Consider the following 14522-nt stretch of genomic DNA (forward strand, 5'->3'; position numbering starts at 1 on the left):
ACAAGAGGACACAAGGAACAGTGAGGAAGGAGCTGCCCTACTCAGCAAAGACTTAAGAGACGCTGAACACAACTTTCCCAGATGGCTAAATAACATTTAAAAGAATTTAACATCAGTTTCACTGTAATCAATAAACTGACTGTGCTTCATGAGTGAGGTCAAGAAATGGCTGTTGGCAAATACTCTTATTCTCAATGAAAAAAAGACTGAAATCATGATTTTTGGCAGTAATGCCCTTCGCGCCAAACTTCAAGATGCCTTTGGCTTTCTTACTAGTTCTTTCTCTGATACTGTCAGGAATCTGGGTGTCTTGTTTGACAGCTCCTTTAAACTTGATAAACAGGTGTCTGCTGTTGTCAGATCTAGTTTTTATCAGCTTCGTCTCATCTCCAGGGCCAGACACTATATCCCGTATAATGACTTAGAAAAGCTCATTCATGCTTTTGTAACGTCAAGACTAGATTACTGTAACTCACTCTATTCTGGTCTCCATGCTACCCTTCTACATAGATTACAGACAGTTCAGAATGCTGCGGCACGTATTCTAACTAAAACCAAGAAGTTTGACCATATTACTCCGGTTCTTGCTGAGCTGCATTGGCTGCCTATCAAATACCGTATTCAATTTAAAATTTTGCTGCTTACTTTTAAAATTATCAATAATACTGCACCAACCTATCTTAAGGAACTTTTAAACCCTTATGTCCCTGCCAGGGCTTTAAGGTCATCCTCGCAGTTATTGTTAGTTCAGCCCAGATCTCGGTTGAAATCTAGAGGCGATCGATCGTTTGCCTTTGCTGCACCTGAGTTATGGAACAGCCTCCCGATTGGCATTCGGGAGTCTGATTCTATTTTTTCTTTTAAAGCACGCCTTAAAACTTATCTTTTTGAACTTGCCTTCTCTACCTGTTAAATGCTGACTGTTAACTGCGACCTATTGCATTAACTTTTTATTATTCCTTCATTCTTGGTGTTCTCTATCATGCGGCACTGGGTCTGCTATAATCTATGTGCTGCAGTCCATTTTATTAGTGGCTTTCTACTGTGAACATTGTCTGCTGTTCTTATTATATTTGATATTAATGCTCTTAACTGTATTATTTTATTGTTTTTTGTAAAGCACTTTGGTATGCCTAGGCTTTTAATGTGCTCTATAAATAAAGGTTGTTGTTGTTGTTGTTGTTGCTTCGTATCTGTTTGTTCTTTGGTTTCATTTGAAGTGGTCCGACTCAGCTGTCCATTTTGGGTTAAACTGGGCTGTCTCGGTCCAACATTGCTGTTATTAGCACCTTTGGATGTTTGGTTCTTGGCACTCTTACATCTGTGTTTAACCACAGCTGCCAAGAATAAAACGTCTCCCTTTTTTCATTTTCAAAATGAGGATTTCTTTAGGCAAGGAGCATTAAAGCCTCAAGAAGCTCATCATCTTACTCTTGACACTTAAAGGCTCTTACCCCTGTGTTTGAAGGTCCTTCATTCCCAGTGAAGTATACTTTACATATTTGCTAAGGAGATCTTAATGCAAACGACATTCTTTTAGACACACATTCATCGTCATCTCACAGACACATTGGTTTAGGTTGGGTGTGATCAATGACTCTGTAACAGAGTCATTGATCACACCCAACCTGAAATTTATTGTAGTGGTGATTTTCTCACTACTGTCCCAGAGAGGAAAAAACAGCTGAAACCAGAAGCATATGTACCAATATATGTAAGATGCATTTAAAAAAACTTGCAGCCATAATAAACCAGCACAGTATCTGTTTAATGCTCTGGACTGAGATGTTTACGTCCTGGAACCTGTCTATGCACAGCAGTAGCCAACGTTTAGCCAACTTTTAGCTTTTTTTTTGTTTGTTCTTATTTGATTTAAGTCATGATTGTATTAAAGTGGTTTTACTGTCCCTGTGCCAATAGGAACTTTGTCTTTTCACTTTCATTTAAACAGCAGCTTCAGAACAGCTGCTCAGACTCTGGCCAAGATGGCTGCTTCTAAAAGGATTTGGGCACGATAACCAATCACAAGACCTCAGTAACTCACCCGAGTAATAATATAGTGAACGTCTTTTTGTTTTTTGCCAGTGTTGTAAAATTATTGCAAACTTAATTCACAACTTCAGTCTTTGCTACATTACGAACAAAATCATTTGGGTAAAATGAATGTTTATTGAACCTGAAATTGCTCGTTGTGATAATTTAAACAATATATGTCATATGTGCTGAATGATACCTGGAACAACAAAACAAAAACCTTCATATTTAGAAGTATGGGTCTGAAAGCAGCATCATAAGAAAATCTGTCACAATTGAGGCTGACCTTGGTGCTGTGGACTGATTGGACTAAAGTCTAAGTTTGATTTTGTGCTAAAGCAAGAAATATGCAATAAATACACTCGACATGAGATCAAAGGTGTTGTTTTAGTTATTGATTTATGATTGCAGCAAATAGGAGAGCAGATCTACTTTATACAGTCCAACCAAGATTAAGATTATGTTGCTGAGAAAACTTTCATTTCCAACAGTGCTTGTTTTGAATAAAATAACTCCAAAATATTACAAAATGGTGCAAATATTAAGACTAAACATGTGTAACTACATGAGAGCACATTGATTAGGTGTGGCCTAACATCGTTGGGCGTGGCCTAACAGTTGAAGAGTGTCCATTTAAGCTACGTGCTGCAAAGACGTCAGGTTGCAACAGAAGCAAAAACACTGAAAGTTTGGAGCGTTTTTGGAGCTTTGATCCAGCGCCTCTGCATCCTCATCTACTCCAATCTCATCCATACTGTAACCAAAATAGCAGCGTGTAGCATAAAATAGAGGCAATCATTAGTAACATGTAACAATTTTATTAACTCGTCACTATATGTGAATTCTGTATATGTGAATGCTTAATAGAAACACTAAAACTTGATGTTGTTCCAACAAGACTTTTATGGTGATGTGTTTGGTGCTGAAGAAGAGATTTTCTTTTTCAGATACAGACTCGTGTTTCCTTATTTTGCTCTGCGCTTTCTTCGGTTGCCACAGATGTCCCAGAATGAGCCTTGGTGGGAAGTTACAACGAGTTTGGCCGCCATTATCTCAGAAGGGAGCAAATTAAAAAACAGCAGAAGCAGTGAGTACCAGCTCGTGTCTGAGTGCGCCTTCAGCCCTGATTGTTTCACAAGCAGGGCAAAAATAATTAGCTCAAGCTGAAGTAGTAACATGCTCAGAGTTCGAGATCATGACCAGACTTGCATTTATTAACGAACATAGTCTTTAAGCACACAAAGCGTTGTTGGTCTTTTGTGTTAGTGTATTCCTGTGTGAATGATTTCCCTTCATTGATAAAACTATTATAACACTTTTTAAATCTGTGGCTTCTGCAGAGTCAGTTTTGTGTTTCCTTGTGTTTTGCATTCATTCATGTTTAGTAGTTACTACGTTATCATCCCTTGTGTATCATGTTTGTTTATGTATTCTTTGAAGCTTTGAGTTGTTTCTGTGTTTCCTGTTTGGTTTCATTGTAACTTTTTGTTTATTTCTTTAAAGTTGTGAACTTTTTGCACCCTTGTGTATCTCTTGTTGTGTTTGAATTGTAGCTAGTGTTTAGTTACTGTTCTCTGTTATTTGAGTTTAGTTTCCTCACAGTTGCCTTTGTTCAGCACAGCTTGTGTATCGCGGTCATCCACCGAGTTAGCTCCTGTTGTACTGCTTTGTGTTTATTTGTACTTTCCCCGTCTCACTGTTTTGATCGTCTGCACCTCTGTCCCAACTGTCTCCAATCCCTTAATCACTCCATGTGTATATATAGTTCTATCTTTGCCTCAGTCTTTCATGCATTTCCTTCTGTGATCTCGTGAGCTTGTTTGGATTATATTGTCTTTAAACTCTGCGTCAGCTTCGTTGAGTGGCCTTCTGTTAAATCAGTCTGCCTACATTGTCTGCATTGGGTTCTTTAACCTGCTTTAGCTCCTGTCTCTTCAAACCCTGTTCCCGTTTCAGAAACCCTACGTTCTTCTGATTGGTTAACTAATTGAAAACTACTGAGGGACAACACCCAGTGACTCATACTGGATCAAATCGTCCATTAATTCCACTGCAATTCATTTAGAAGGTGCACATGAGGCTTACTGCCCTGCTAGACAGACATAAATGGAACTAAATGACAAATATTTAAACTGGAGAAACCTCTAGAGAAAAAACAATGATTATACAGCACGAGTCAGTAGTTTGGACTCCAACCCAAAAACTGCAGATTATCTCTGTGGCAGCATTTGTATTTTATTGATTTAGTTCACCTGATGGCCTTGTCTGTAGAGTGATATAAGGAAGTCCATGATGGAAGTAGAAAATAAAATGAAAAAGCTGTGTGAAGTTTAAATAAATTTATATCATTACTTGTTTTTTGTTTTTTTAACATTATCATGTGTTGTATACACATTATATTAAAGAGGGAAATGAAGATTTTCATAGTTTAATTCTGTTACCTGATATGAACCTGGAAATTCTACAAAAGTAAAATGGCCCCGGTCACCCGAACTGACAACTAAAAGTTGTGGAGCGTTTCCATTTTATTGAAAAAAAAAAGAGATCACAGTTTGACTTCATTATCATGATATCATCTGTCATTTTTTCCAGTGTTTTGTTATGAGTAACGTCGAGGCCACCCAGCGTGCAGAGGTTGTCAAGTGAGCTGATGAATTTATGCTCGAGTAAACAACATCTGCCAAAATCCCTCCTGCTGCTGCCACCACAGGTAAATGCCACCCATCTCAAGAGAGAAGAACGTGGACAAAAAAACAATGACATACTTTATGCTTAAAACTTCCCACTGAAAGACAGGTGGGAGAAAAGGATAAGAGAAGATGCTGGGAGGCGTAGAACAGATGAAAAACAAAGCTAAAAATCAGTTAAACAGTCAGATGGGAGAATGAATGAGGACACAAAGAGACGATAAAACAGAAAAACAGAGCTACAGTATGCATGCAGACTAAAAATATGAAAACTAATTGTTTATAAGTAATTCTTATGGGAATAAAGGGTTACTAAGTTACTGGGACAAAGTCCTCGCTAGGAGGTCAGGGTGAATGGACAGCTCAACGATCACTGGATGTGAAGACATTCGATTTCCCTTTTGAACATCTGAATAGAAATATCTCACTCTAATTGCTTTCATGGTAAATTTAGTCTTTGATTGCACAATCATATGGAAAGAAAATCTAAGGTTTCATGCATCAGGCCATAACTTACAAATTTAGCATCATTCTTATTCAACAAAAACTAAGCCAAGGCAAAGCTTTCTGAAGATTTTATACTTCATTCAGGTTGAGGTCTGGGCTTTGACATCTTGGTTATTTTCTTTTCTCCTAACAGATTTGCTGGTGCTCTTGTTATTATTCCCTTTCTTCTGTGGGCCATTTTCATCCAAGGCTTCCTGTAGCTGTTGGACAGACGCTCTCAAATTAGATAGAAGAGATCATGTCTGACATAATGACTTCAAGGTGTCCATGTCCCAGCTCATGCTGCCATGTTTAAAGAGAAGAGGTGTAAAAAAGGCCACACTTGTCAGTCAAAGTGATGTTTACTTTCCAAATTAGTAAATCTAAACATATAAATAATTTTTTGTGACATTATGTTCTAAGTTGAAACCATTGTATAAGTTTTGTTGTTCAAATTTAGATGATGAGGAAATGATTAAGATGTAAACCTATAGGGGGTGGGGCTAAATAAGTATATACTTCTGCTTACTCCTTTTCAATCAACTGTGTGGAATAATATTATGAAATGTTGGTGACTGTATATGTTTGAAATAAAAATGAACTGAACTTTAACATTTGACGTGCTTACCGAGTCCTGTAGACCAGAAGATGAAGCATTTGCATTTTTTGCAGATTGCACAGTTTGACCTTGTGGTGAAATTGAGACTTGCACATACTGGGAAGACTGGTGACTATTTTGAATGTTTCTCCATTTGACAATAATCTTTGTAACTGCAGAATGACTTTAAGTCATTTGGAAATGGTTTTATATCCCTTTCCAGATTGATGGGCAACAACAAGATTTCCCTGAAATCACTGCTGATGTCTTTATTCTGTCATCTTTGCATTTTGTGTCAACACACCTGAATGCTCCAGACCAGAAAACTGTCAAAACCTCTGCTTTTATACACTTGCTCATCAAGTGCAGTTAATTAGTAGAACCTGGCTGCCACTTGCACCTCTTTCCATGGACACTGTAAATATGTATTTTATTCATACAGCGCTTCCGCATTTGTCTCTGACGAATTAGTAATGATGTGTTTAAAACATCACATGTTATACACTGCCAGTGAAAAGCTTGAACACCTCCATTTTTCCAGTTTTACTGCAATTCAAGTTGTTCAAGTCCAATGAAACGGTACAAAAGGTAAGAGATGAACCGCCAGAGGTTAAAAGGTTACAGCAAAATGAAAAATAGTGTGTATTTCACAATCATACAAAAAGTCCTTTTTTCAGGGAACACAAAACGGGTGAACACTTTAAAGCTGTTCTGCAGGAGGCTGATCAAGCCTCGAAAGGTGGTGTTACTGATTTCTGCAGGTGTTCTGGATTAAAATAAAAGCAGTGTGCCACACATTTATGGGAACCTCTGCAACAGATATGGGAACAACTTTGATTTCTATTGTAGAAAGAATGACACAAGTGTGTTCAGCTGTTATCAGCCAAAGGAGGCGACTGTGATGAGTCAAAGCGGAGAATACATTTTGGTCTATGTGGTGAGAATAAGGCACGGCGGGACCACAGATCAACATTCAGAGCCATTTTATTTACACTTCTCACCACGAAACAACACCACACACACCTGAGTCCCTGTGTTTTAACTCGGCGGGTGTGATTACGGATGCTGAGCAGGTGCGTCCGCCCTCCCTGCACGGCATCGCAGACCACGCCCCACCACAGTCTATAAATTGATTCCAAGATTTCTTGCTTCCAATTGTTTATTTGTACTATACTTTCATTTCAAAGTGCAATGAGACAATAAACGGCATAATTTTCAATAAAAACAGGAAAAAGTGGGGTTTTCTGAAACTTTTGACCAGCAGAGTACTTATCTAATTTTAGAACCTGGTACAGACCAGGTGATTTGGTTTTATTATGTCCCGATGCACACAACCTTAGAGTGTTTACATGCTTTTTCACATGAAAATTATGGATGGAAATCAGACATTTTTCTCAGAAATAAACATCAGACTAAGCCAGATGAAAACTGTTTAGTTATAGACGGACTTCCTGCCTCCAAAAACATGCATTAGGAGACACGGCTGCCCCAGAAACAATATGCCACCCAGGCTTTAACAGCACGATAATGAAGTTAACAAAATGCAGAAGTATGATGTCTCACACACACTTTGTTTTAACACCACGTTTTCAAAGTAACGGAGTAAGGGAATAGGAGGCAGTGAATGAAATCACTGTGACAAACATGAGTGGGAGTCAGTTTTTCAGTTTTGCATCAATAATTAGCACTAGATGTTTAAATTCATGCTAATATATGGCCCTCCTGACAGTGTGTGTGGTGATGGCACATTTTTAATTAAAGTATGTGATAAACAAAATGGTTAGATTAACTGACTGTCCAAGAAATGTGATTTATTTGTTACGTTGCATTCATTACTGGAATGAATGCAAAGTCAGTCAGTCTGTGTCTGAGCAAGGCATTCTTAAAATTTCACCCCCAACCAGCCTGAGCCTGGTTCTGCCCGAGGTTTCTTCCTGTTAAAAGAGACTTTTCCCTCCCACAGTCGCTAAGGGCTTGTTCATAGGGGGTCGTCTGATTGTTGGGATTGTGTCTTTACCTAAAATATGAAGCGCCTTAAGACAACTGTTGTTGTGATTTGGCTCTATGTAAGTAAAACTTAACTGATGAAATTAAACTGAACTAAAAAAAAAAATCTCTAAAATCACGTTGCTAAACTTGCTAACTTAGGACTCCACCCTCTCATGAAAATATCACTTCTGACGTGAAAAGAACAACAACATGGAGACAAAGTGCCAAATATGAATGAAGATATTTTCTAAAGCAGTTGTTTCATGTTCTTGCACAGACACTAAAACACAAGTTTTAAAACCGTGTAAGTCTCATCCAAAAATGACTGAGGTGACACTGATACTTGAGAAACTGAATCTGACAGTTAGTTGTCACCTGTCACCTCAAAAACAGGATCCTTCATTATATTTCTGGGTGTCAATGGATTCAGTAACACAATCCTTCAGTGATAATTTCTCAGCACCTTTAGAAACAGAAACTGGATGCAACTGGTAAAAATTTAGACCTCAGTAAAAGGCTGTTTATGGGGCTGAATGTTTGCATGTGCATGTGTTTGTGTGTCCATGCCTTGTGTCTGATAGTTGAGTCTCCTCATCTCCACAGGATCTGACGAGTGGGCCAGCAGCGAGTCCTTCACTCCTGCCATGTGCTCATCCTTGGCTGGAGACGTTCGTTTCCTGGAGAAAAAGCAAAACCAATTTAACGTTACATAATGTACCAACAGGCCAAATGGGTATTAATGACTCCGAATGAGCAAATTTCTAAACTTTATTTTCTGGAAAATACTGGGAAAAAAGAATCTGCAACAAGCTACTGTGCAAAAAACAATAAGGATTACACGTAATTTGAGCATACTTTATAGATGATGAAAAGCGTTGTAGAATGTCTGAGGACTAAAACTTTGGCTGCAAGCAGTGTCCTCCTATTTGCAATATTGAGCTGGTTTGCTCTGACTTTTCAATTTTATAGGAATTTTAATGTATTTGTTTTAAATTTTATTTTATGGCCCAAAAAAAGTTTCTACTAAACAATAAACACAGACTTAAAATCAGTAACAATATAATTCCTGAAACAGACCAGCAACCTAAAGTTTACTCAGTCACTTGACCCTGGACTGGATACGTGAATAAAATCTGTCGATGGGTAACAATGTGTCCAGTCTTGGTTCCTGATTCCAGGGTTGCACAGAATTTCAGCTAAAACCCACTGAAAGACGACGCTCAAAGACGACGCTCAAAGACGACGCTCAAAGACGACGCTGAAGGCGCCATACCAAGCATCAAAAGAACATTAAGAATTGATTAAAAAGCGAAAGGTGGCGAGCCAGAAAAATACATCCTGTTATAGCTCAATTTGGTTGAAAGGGCATCTTTTATTTCTCAGCACTTCTAAACTCCTTAGACATCCAGATGAGTCACATCCAGACCCTTCTCTGATGACACAGTTTTCCAAACAAAATGAGTGAAATCAGTTCAAATGTTAGTGGCTCATGTTGGTATTTATTTAACAGGGCTTTATCATTAGTGAAGTATCTGTTGTACTTGGGAATATTAAACGTGTAAGTATGACCTAATATTTACAGTATGCTACTGAACTGCACAGTAGAAGCTTTCTCCATTTACTTTTCAAACACTGATTTAAGATCATCAGCTGCCTGTTTCAAAGATTTTCAGACACACCTGATTTGCATAAAGTAGCCTCGACCCAAACTTTATGCAAATAAAGAGTGGGCAACTCAACACCCCCTCTCTGGAAATGTGGCGATACGAGACTGCATTGCACGGCTGCTACACAGACAATGAGAAATGCAAATGACTCCTTTAAAACAGAAATATGACACTAAAATTCATCTGCTCAGCTCAAACAGCTATAGCCCCTTTAAATGAACTGTTAATTTGCATTCCTTAAATGTAATAACTACATTAGGGTTGAAGTGCAGGCAAACCTGAGTGTTTCACCTTGAAACAGAACGTCCTTATATTTAAAACATCTCTTGATAAATGGATATTATATATATTTTATACATTTTGAATTAGGGACTGTGGAAAGTAAATGGAGCCCATACATCATCAATCAGCCCACGCATACGTGACACATATATTCACAGGTGTGTATTCAGCATGATTTTTGCAGGTAACACAAACAGGAGAGTGAAATGCCATTGTGAGGTCAGTTATTGCCTCTTGGTGATATCAGGATTCGATTTTTCCATGTCTACAATTTGTTTTGAAGGCTGCTTCTGCAGGTGTGTGAGGGGCTGAGAGGTGAAGAAAGCATGAAGGGAGAATTATTCTGGAGGGAAAGATCAGCCGGATTTGTGAACTCGACACTCGACACAGAGCTGAAGAGCAGAAAACAGACGCACAAAGAGACAAACATGCTAAAATGTAGTCTCACATGCTGACACTGAAGACACACATGCTTAGAGGGGCTGTCAATTGAAGCCGATATGCCTGAAAACCAAACAAAAAGAAGACAGCTCACAGACACTGACGTGGGGCTGTGATTTGAACGTGTAACAGAAACAAGTATCTGTCACTTCAAATCATCACTGTCAGCAAATGTAGACACGTCTGACCCACAAAGCATGTTTACACAGCATGCACGATGTGCAAGGGCAGGCAGGAGAGGTTGGAGGGTGGGAGGGTGGAAACAGACAGGAGCACTAACCTTTCTTGTTTGCTGCATCCACAGAAAGTAGGCAGACAGTTAGCAAGGAGGAAGAAACAGAGAGGATTCATTTACAAGTCGTCAGAGGACCTGACAGAGTTCATTGCTTCACCTCACAAACTACTCCTTCATCTCATCTTTGACCTGATCTCATTTTCTAATAAAATCTGATGTAGTTCATGAACAAAGAGAGAGTGTTTTTAATATTTCTAATGATCTCCACAGAGCAACCTGGAACAAATTACTGTAACCTGAATGGAAGGCTGGTTTCACAGTCTGTGGAACGTGATGAAGCAGCCGTCTCCTCTAAACATCAACCCACAGTGCTGAAAGGGCCAAAAACCAAAGTTCTTCTAATGGTCATTAGAGACTGGCTCTAAAAGCCAGCCAAGAGTCACAGACTCCCGAGTGAAAGTGTCGAAGCTTACAGCAGAAATAAACATGTTTACAAAAAACTTCCCCTCTTCATAGCAGCCGTGTGGTGGATGAATTTGTGTTTTTTATTTTGTTAAAGCATAAAGTCTACATGAGGGGTTGGCTGCGTTTATTGATAGGTGGAAGGTGACGCAGCAGGGTGTAGCTGCTAGGCTTCGTCTCAGTCCATCTATCTGCAGTATTTGTGCTGCTGGTGAGACAAATCCTGTCTTTTTCTTTTTTATTTGGAATGAATTAGCCGATGGCTGTGAATTGGACCTGTATAGTTTATGAATGCAGCATGCTAACCTAGCCTCCTGGCTAAGCTAATAACAACACTGCACCTTCTGGTCACTTCTGGGTCATAAACCCATGGCTATCCATTTCTATGGTTGGTATTAATTCCAACTTTTGCATCAGTTTTCCCCTCAAAAAAATTTGTAAGTGAAACTACCAAGCAGCCTCTTTATATTTCAGTTTAGCATGCATGAGTCGATATTGGTATACATAAGCTAACTGTGTTGAAAACTTTTCTTGTGACTAATGACCTAATTCAAGTTTCATGATTTTCAAAATAAATGGAATCATGTGAGGCTTACAGTAAAAACACACCCAACAATCTAAAATACCCCTTAATTAGACGCACTTAAAGTCTTAGTAACTCTAAGATATCTGAATATGTCAATATTAGTTAAAAATGTCACCAAGTCTTCACAATCTCAGGCAATATTTATATTTGTATGTATTTTTTACCTAACTAAAAAAAATTGATCTTGGAAAAACAAAGGATTTTGTTTGACGTTGGACTACAGCAAAAGGAAGAATGAGGAAAAAGACAAAACAAATTGTGCCTCTGAGCAGCGCAGCAGCCATATAGAGGCCCTCGTCAGCCCAGTCAGTAACTCCAGATGTTTGACCCAAGAACAGGAAGCACGAGCCAACTGTCAGGCTTGAAGAGCAGGGCCGCGAGGTAGCTCGCTGCACCTCCCTCCCATATGCCATGGAGGACCTTTGCCTTCAGGCCGGCTCAAACAAGACAAATGTCTGTCTCTATTCTAGAAAATCTTCCACTCTGACCGTTTCCTGGCACTCGGTTCTAATAAAATCTTCTTGTCATCTGTTGTGCTGAAGAAAATGCTTCAGGTCTCTCTGTGGACTCAGCTCGATGATATGAGGAGGAACACAATGAGCATGTACTGCCTCCAAGGTTTACCAAAAGTGTTGCTTCTCTCACAACAGATGACAAAAAAGGATCATCTGTATCCTGATGCTTCTGTTACTTAGTTTCAGGGAATAAAAGTGTAATTTTTTTTTTTTTTTTACATCTGATAGTTTGACATGTAAACGTTTTTTTTTTAAATAAAGTTTATAAAAATATATATGAACAAACTGCTCTGCTAACTGAAATGACAAAGCGGTAACTAGAAAAAGTAATTTAGATGTGAGTGTATTCCATTTTTTGTTATTTCACCAAAATGCTGCAGTGAGAGGATTCAGGAAAAACTAGAAAAATGGATCTTTCTAGTTTTTCTCCTCTGCTCACATTCAAAGTCTTGAACTATCAGAGCGCCCAGTGACGTGACACCATGGTCTCACTCTCAAATACCAACTTTAAAGCAGATTACTCACAAGATGGAGAGGAAATGGTGTCTTACTAATTTACTTCATTTACTTTGCTTTTTGACAGAGCTTAAAGCTGGATCGAGTGACCCTGAATTCACCCTCCACAGGCTTCCCATGATGCACTGAGCGTTTCTCCTTCTCTCACCATTTGTTTATAAACCATTTAATTATGAGTTATTATTAACCTCTGTCTCTCTTCCACAGTGTGTCTTTTGTCCTGTCTCCCTCCCCTCAGCTTCAACCAGCGCAGCAGATGGCCCCGCCCCTCACTGAGCCTGGTCCTATCAGGGGTTTCTTCCTGTTAAAAGGAAGTTTTTCCTTCCCACTGTTCATGGAGGGCCCCTAGCTGCTTACCCTAACCCTAACCAGTCTCTGTATTACTATAGGGTCTTTACGTTGCAATATTAAGCACCTTGAGGTGACTGTTGTTGTGACTTGGTGCTATATAATCTTAAAAACCTCATATTCATATTATCCCAGTGAAGCCCTTCCCTCTCAGCCTGCAGGCTTCTTTGTGGTTCATAGAATCCCTTAAAGTAGGATGGGAGACAGAGCTTCAGATATCCTTCCTGTGGATCCAGTTTGAGTTCAGGAGACAAACACCCTTTTCACTTTTAAGATCATACTTAAAATTTTCCTTTTTGATAATAAAGAAAAATTAGGGCTGAATCAGGTCATCTTGAACAATCTCTTAGATATGTCACTACAGGCTCAGCCCGATGGAGGACTTCCCATCATGTATTGAGTATTAGTTTTCTACTGTATTGCATATCATTACATTTCGTCCTTTGTCTTCCATAGTTTGGGTTCTGTTGCTATCTCTGTGCGCTCGTTTTACCCTGACACGTTCCATAAAGCTGTTGTTTCCTACGCCTGGTTCTGCTGCGATCATTTCCTCTTAAAAAGACATTCTTCCTTCCTACTATTGCAAATTAGGGTATGTACTAAAACTGATTAAAATCATATTCAGTCACTGATAGATCCACTACATTAATTTAATAATTTAGCATTTTAACAAAACAGGAACCTTTGTCTTTACTTGAATATTCACTGAAGTCAAAGCAGTAAAGGCCCTGTGAAGGAAAATGTTAACAGAAATTAAAATGTGCTTGTAAAAAACAGTGTTTTCAGTATTTTTATGAGTCTGATGTGATCAACGATTAATGTTTTCTGCATCTGTTGGAGGCGTCACTCCAAAAATAACCAGTGTGTGTCCTCGCAGTGTCCGCTGTTGCGTGTGTCATACTCACCTTTTGAAGAGTAAAATAGCGATGACTATAATGATAATCAGAATGACTGCCAGCACCGGACCCATCACCCACAGCATCTCTGGGTCTTCTTGTGGTTGTCGAATAACCCCACTGATCTTCACCGTGAAGGGATCAGAGAAAGGGCTGGCTGCAAATGTCCTCTGCTGCAAACGAGAAGGATTCAGTCAGTTCACACACACACTTGTTTTCATATCTCAGTGAGGACATCTCATTGGCATAACGCTTTCCCTAGCTGCTCACCCTAACCATCAAAAACGAGTGAAAAACCTGACCATAACCTAATCCTGACACTAAAACCACATTTTGAGCCTCAAAAATGCCTTCAAACTCATGAGGACGGGGATTTTGAAGCCAGCGGTCCCAACCCCTGGTCCACAGACTGGTACCGGTCCGTGAGTCGTTTGGTACCGGGCTGCGAGAGTTGAGGCTCGGGTGTGAAATTTATGGTTTTCAGGGGTTTTAATCAGTTTTTATCATTAGTTTTATATCGTTTGAATAAATCTTCTTTTTTTTGGTACCGGTACTGGTTTTATTTCGTTGTATTTATCTGTGACACCTTAAAGGCCTGTCTGTGAAAATATTGTCGGACATAAACGGGTCCGTAGCGCCAAAAAGGTTGGGGACCGCTGCAACAAGTGACTGTTGATCCCAATGTTCTGTCCTCACAAAGATGTCTAAACATCATTTTATTTCATGAAATCTTTTTGCTCATTTTAAACATGTTTTGAGAAAAGTTGAGAGACGGGCAAC

The 14522-nt window shown here is 39.1% G+C and overlaps 1 protein-coding gene across 7 annotated transcripts in view; it reads right to left on the minus strand.

Moving 5' to 3' along the window:
* The window catches only part of ptprfa (protein tyrosine phosphatase receptor type Fa), a 353347-nt gene that overhangs the window by 41349 nt on the left and 297476 nt on the right, over window positions 1-14522 (minus strand). For 4 of the 7 annotated variants that reach the window (XM_086263515.1, XM_086263513.1, XM_086263510.1 and 1 more), the window contains 3 exons: window positions 13752-13915; window positions 10465-10476; window positions 8362-8471 (listed from right to left, as the gene is read on the minus strand). In XM_086263515.1, the coding sequence (XP_086119641.1) occupies window positions 8362-8471; window positions 10465-10476; window positions 13752-13915 (286 nt within the window). The remainder of the gene's footprint in view (window positions 1-8361; window positions 8472-10464; window positions 10477-13751; window positions 13916-14522) is intronic. The other 3 variants (XM_086263514.1, XM_086263512.1, XM_086263516.1) reach the window with 2 other exon arrangements.

Source organism: Aulonocara sp. 'chitande type north' Nkhata Bay, linkage group LG15 (genome assembly GCF_057382095.1).
Source record: "Aulonocara sp. 'chitande type north' Nkhata Bay isolate Kocher_YH1m ecotype deep benthic linkage group LG15, A_spYH_male_GT1.1, whole genome shotgun sequence".
NCBI classification, from domain to species: domain Eukaryota; kingdom Metazoa; phylum Chordata; class Actinopteri; order Cichliformes; family Cichlidae; genus Aulonocara; species Aulonocara sp. 'chitande type north' Nkhata Bay.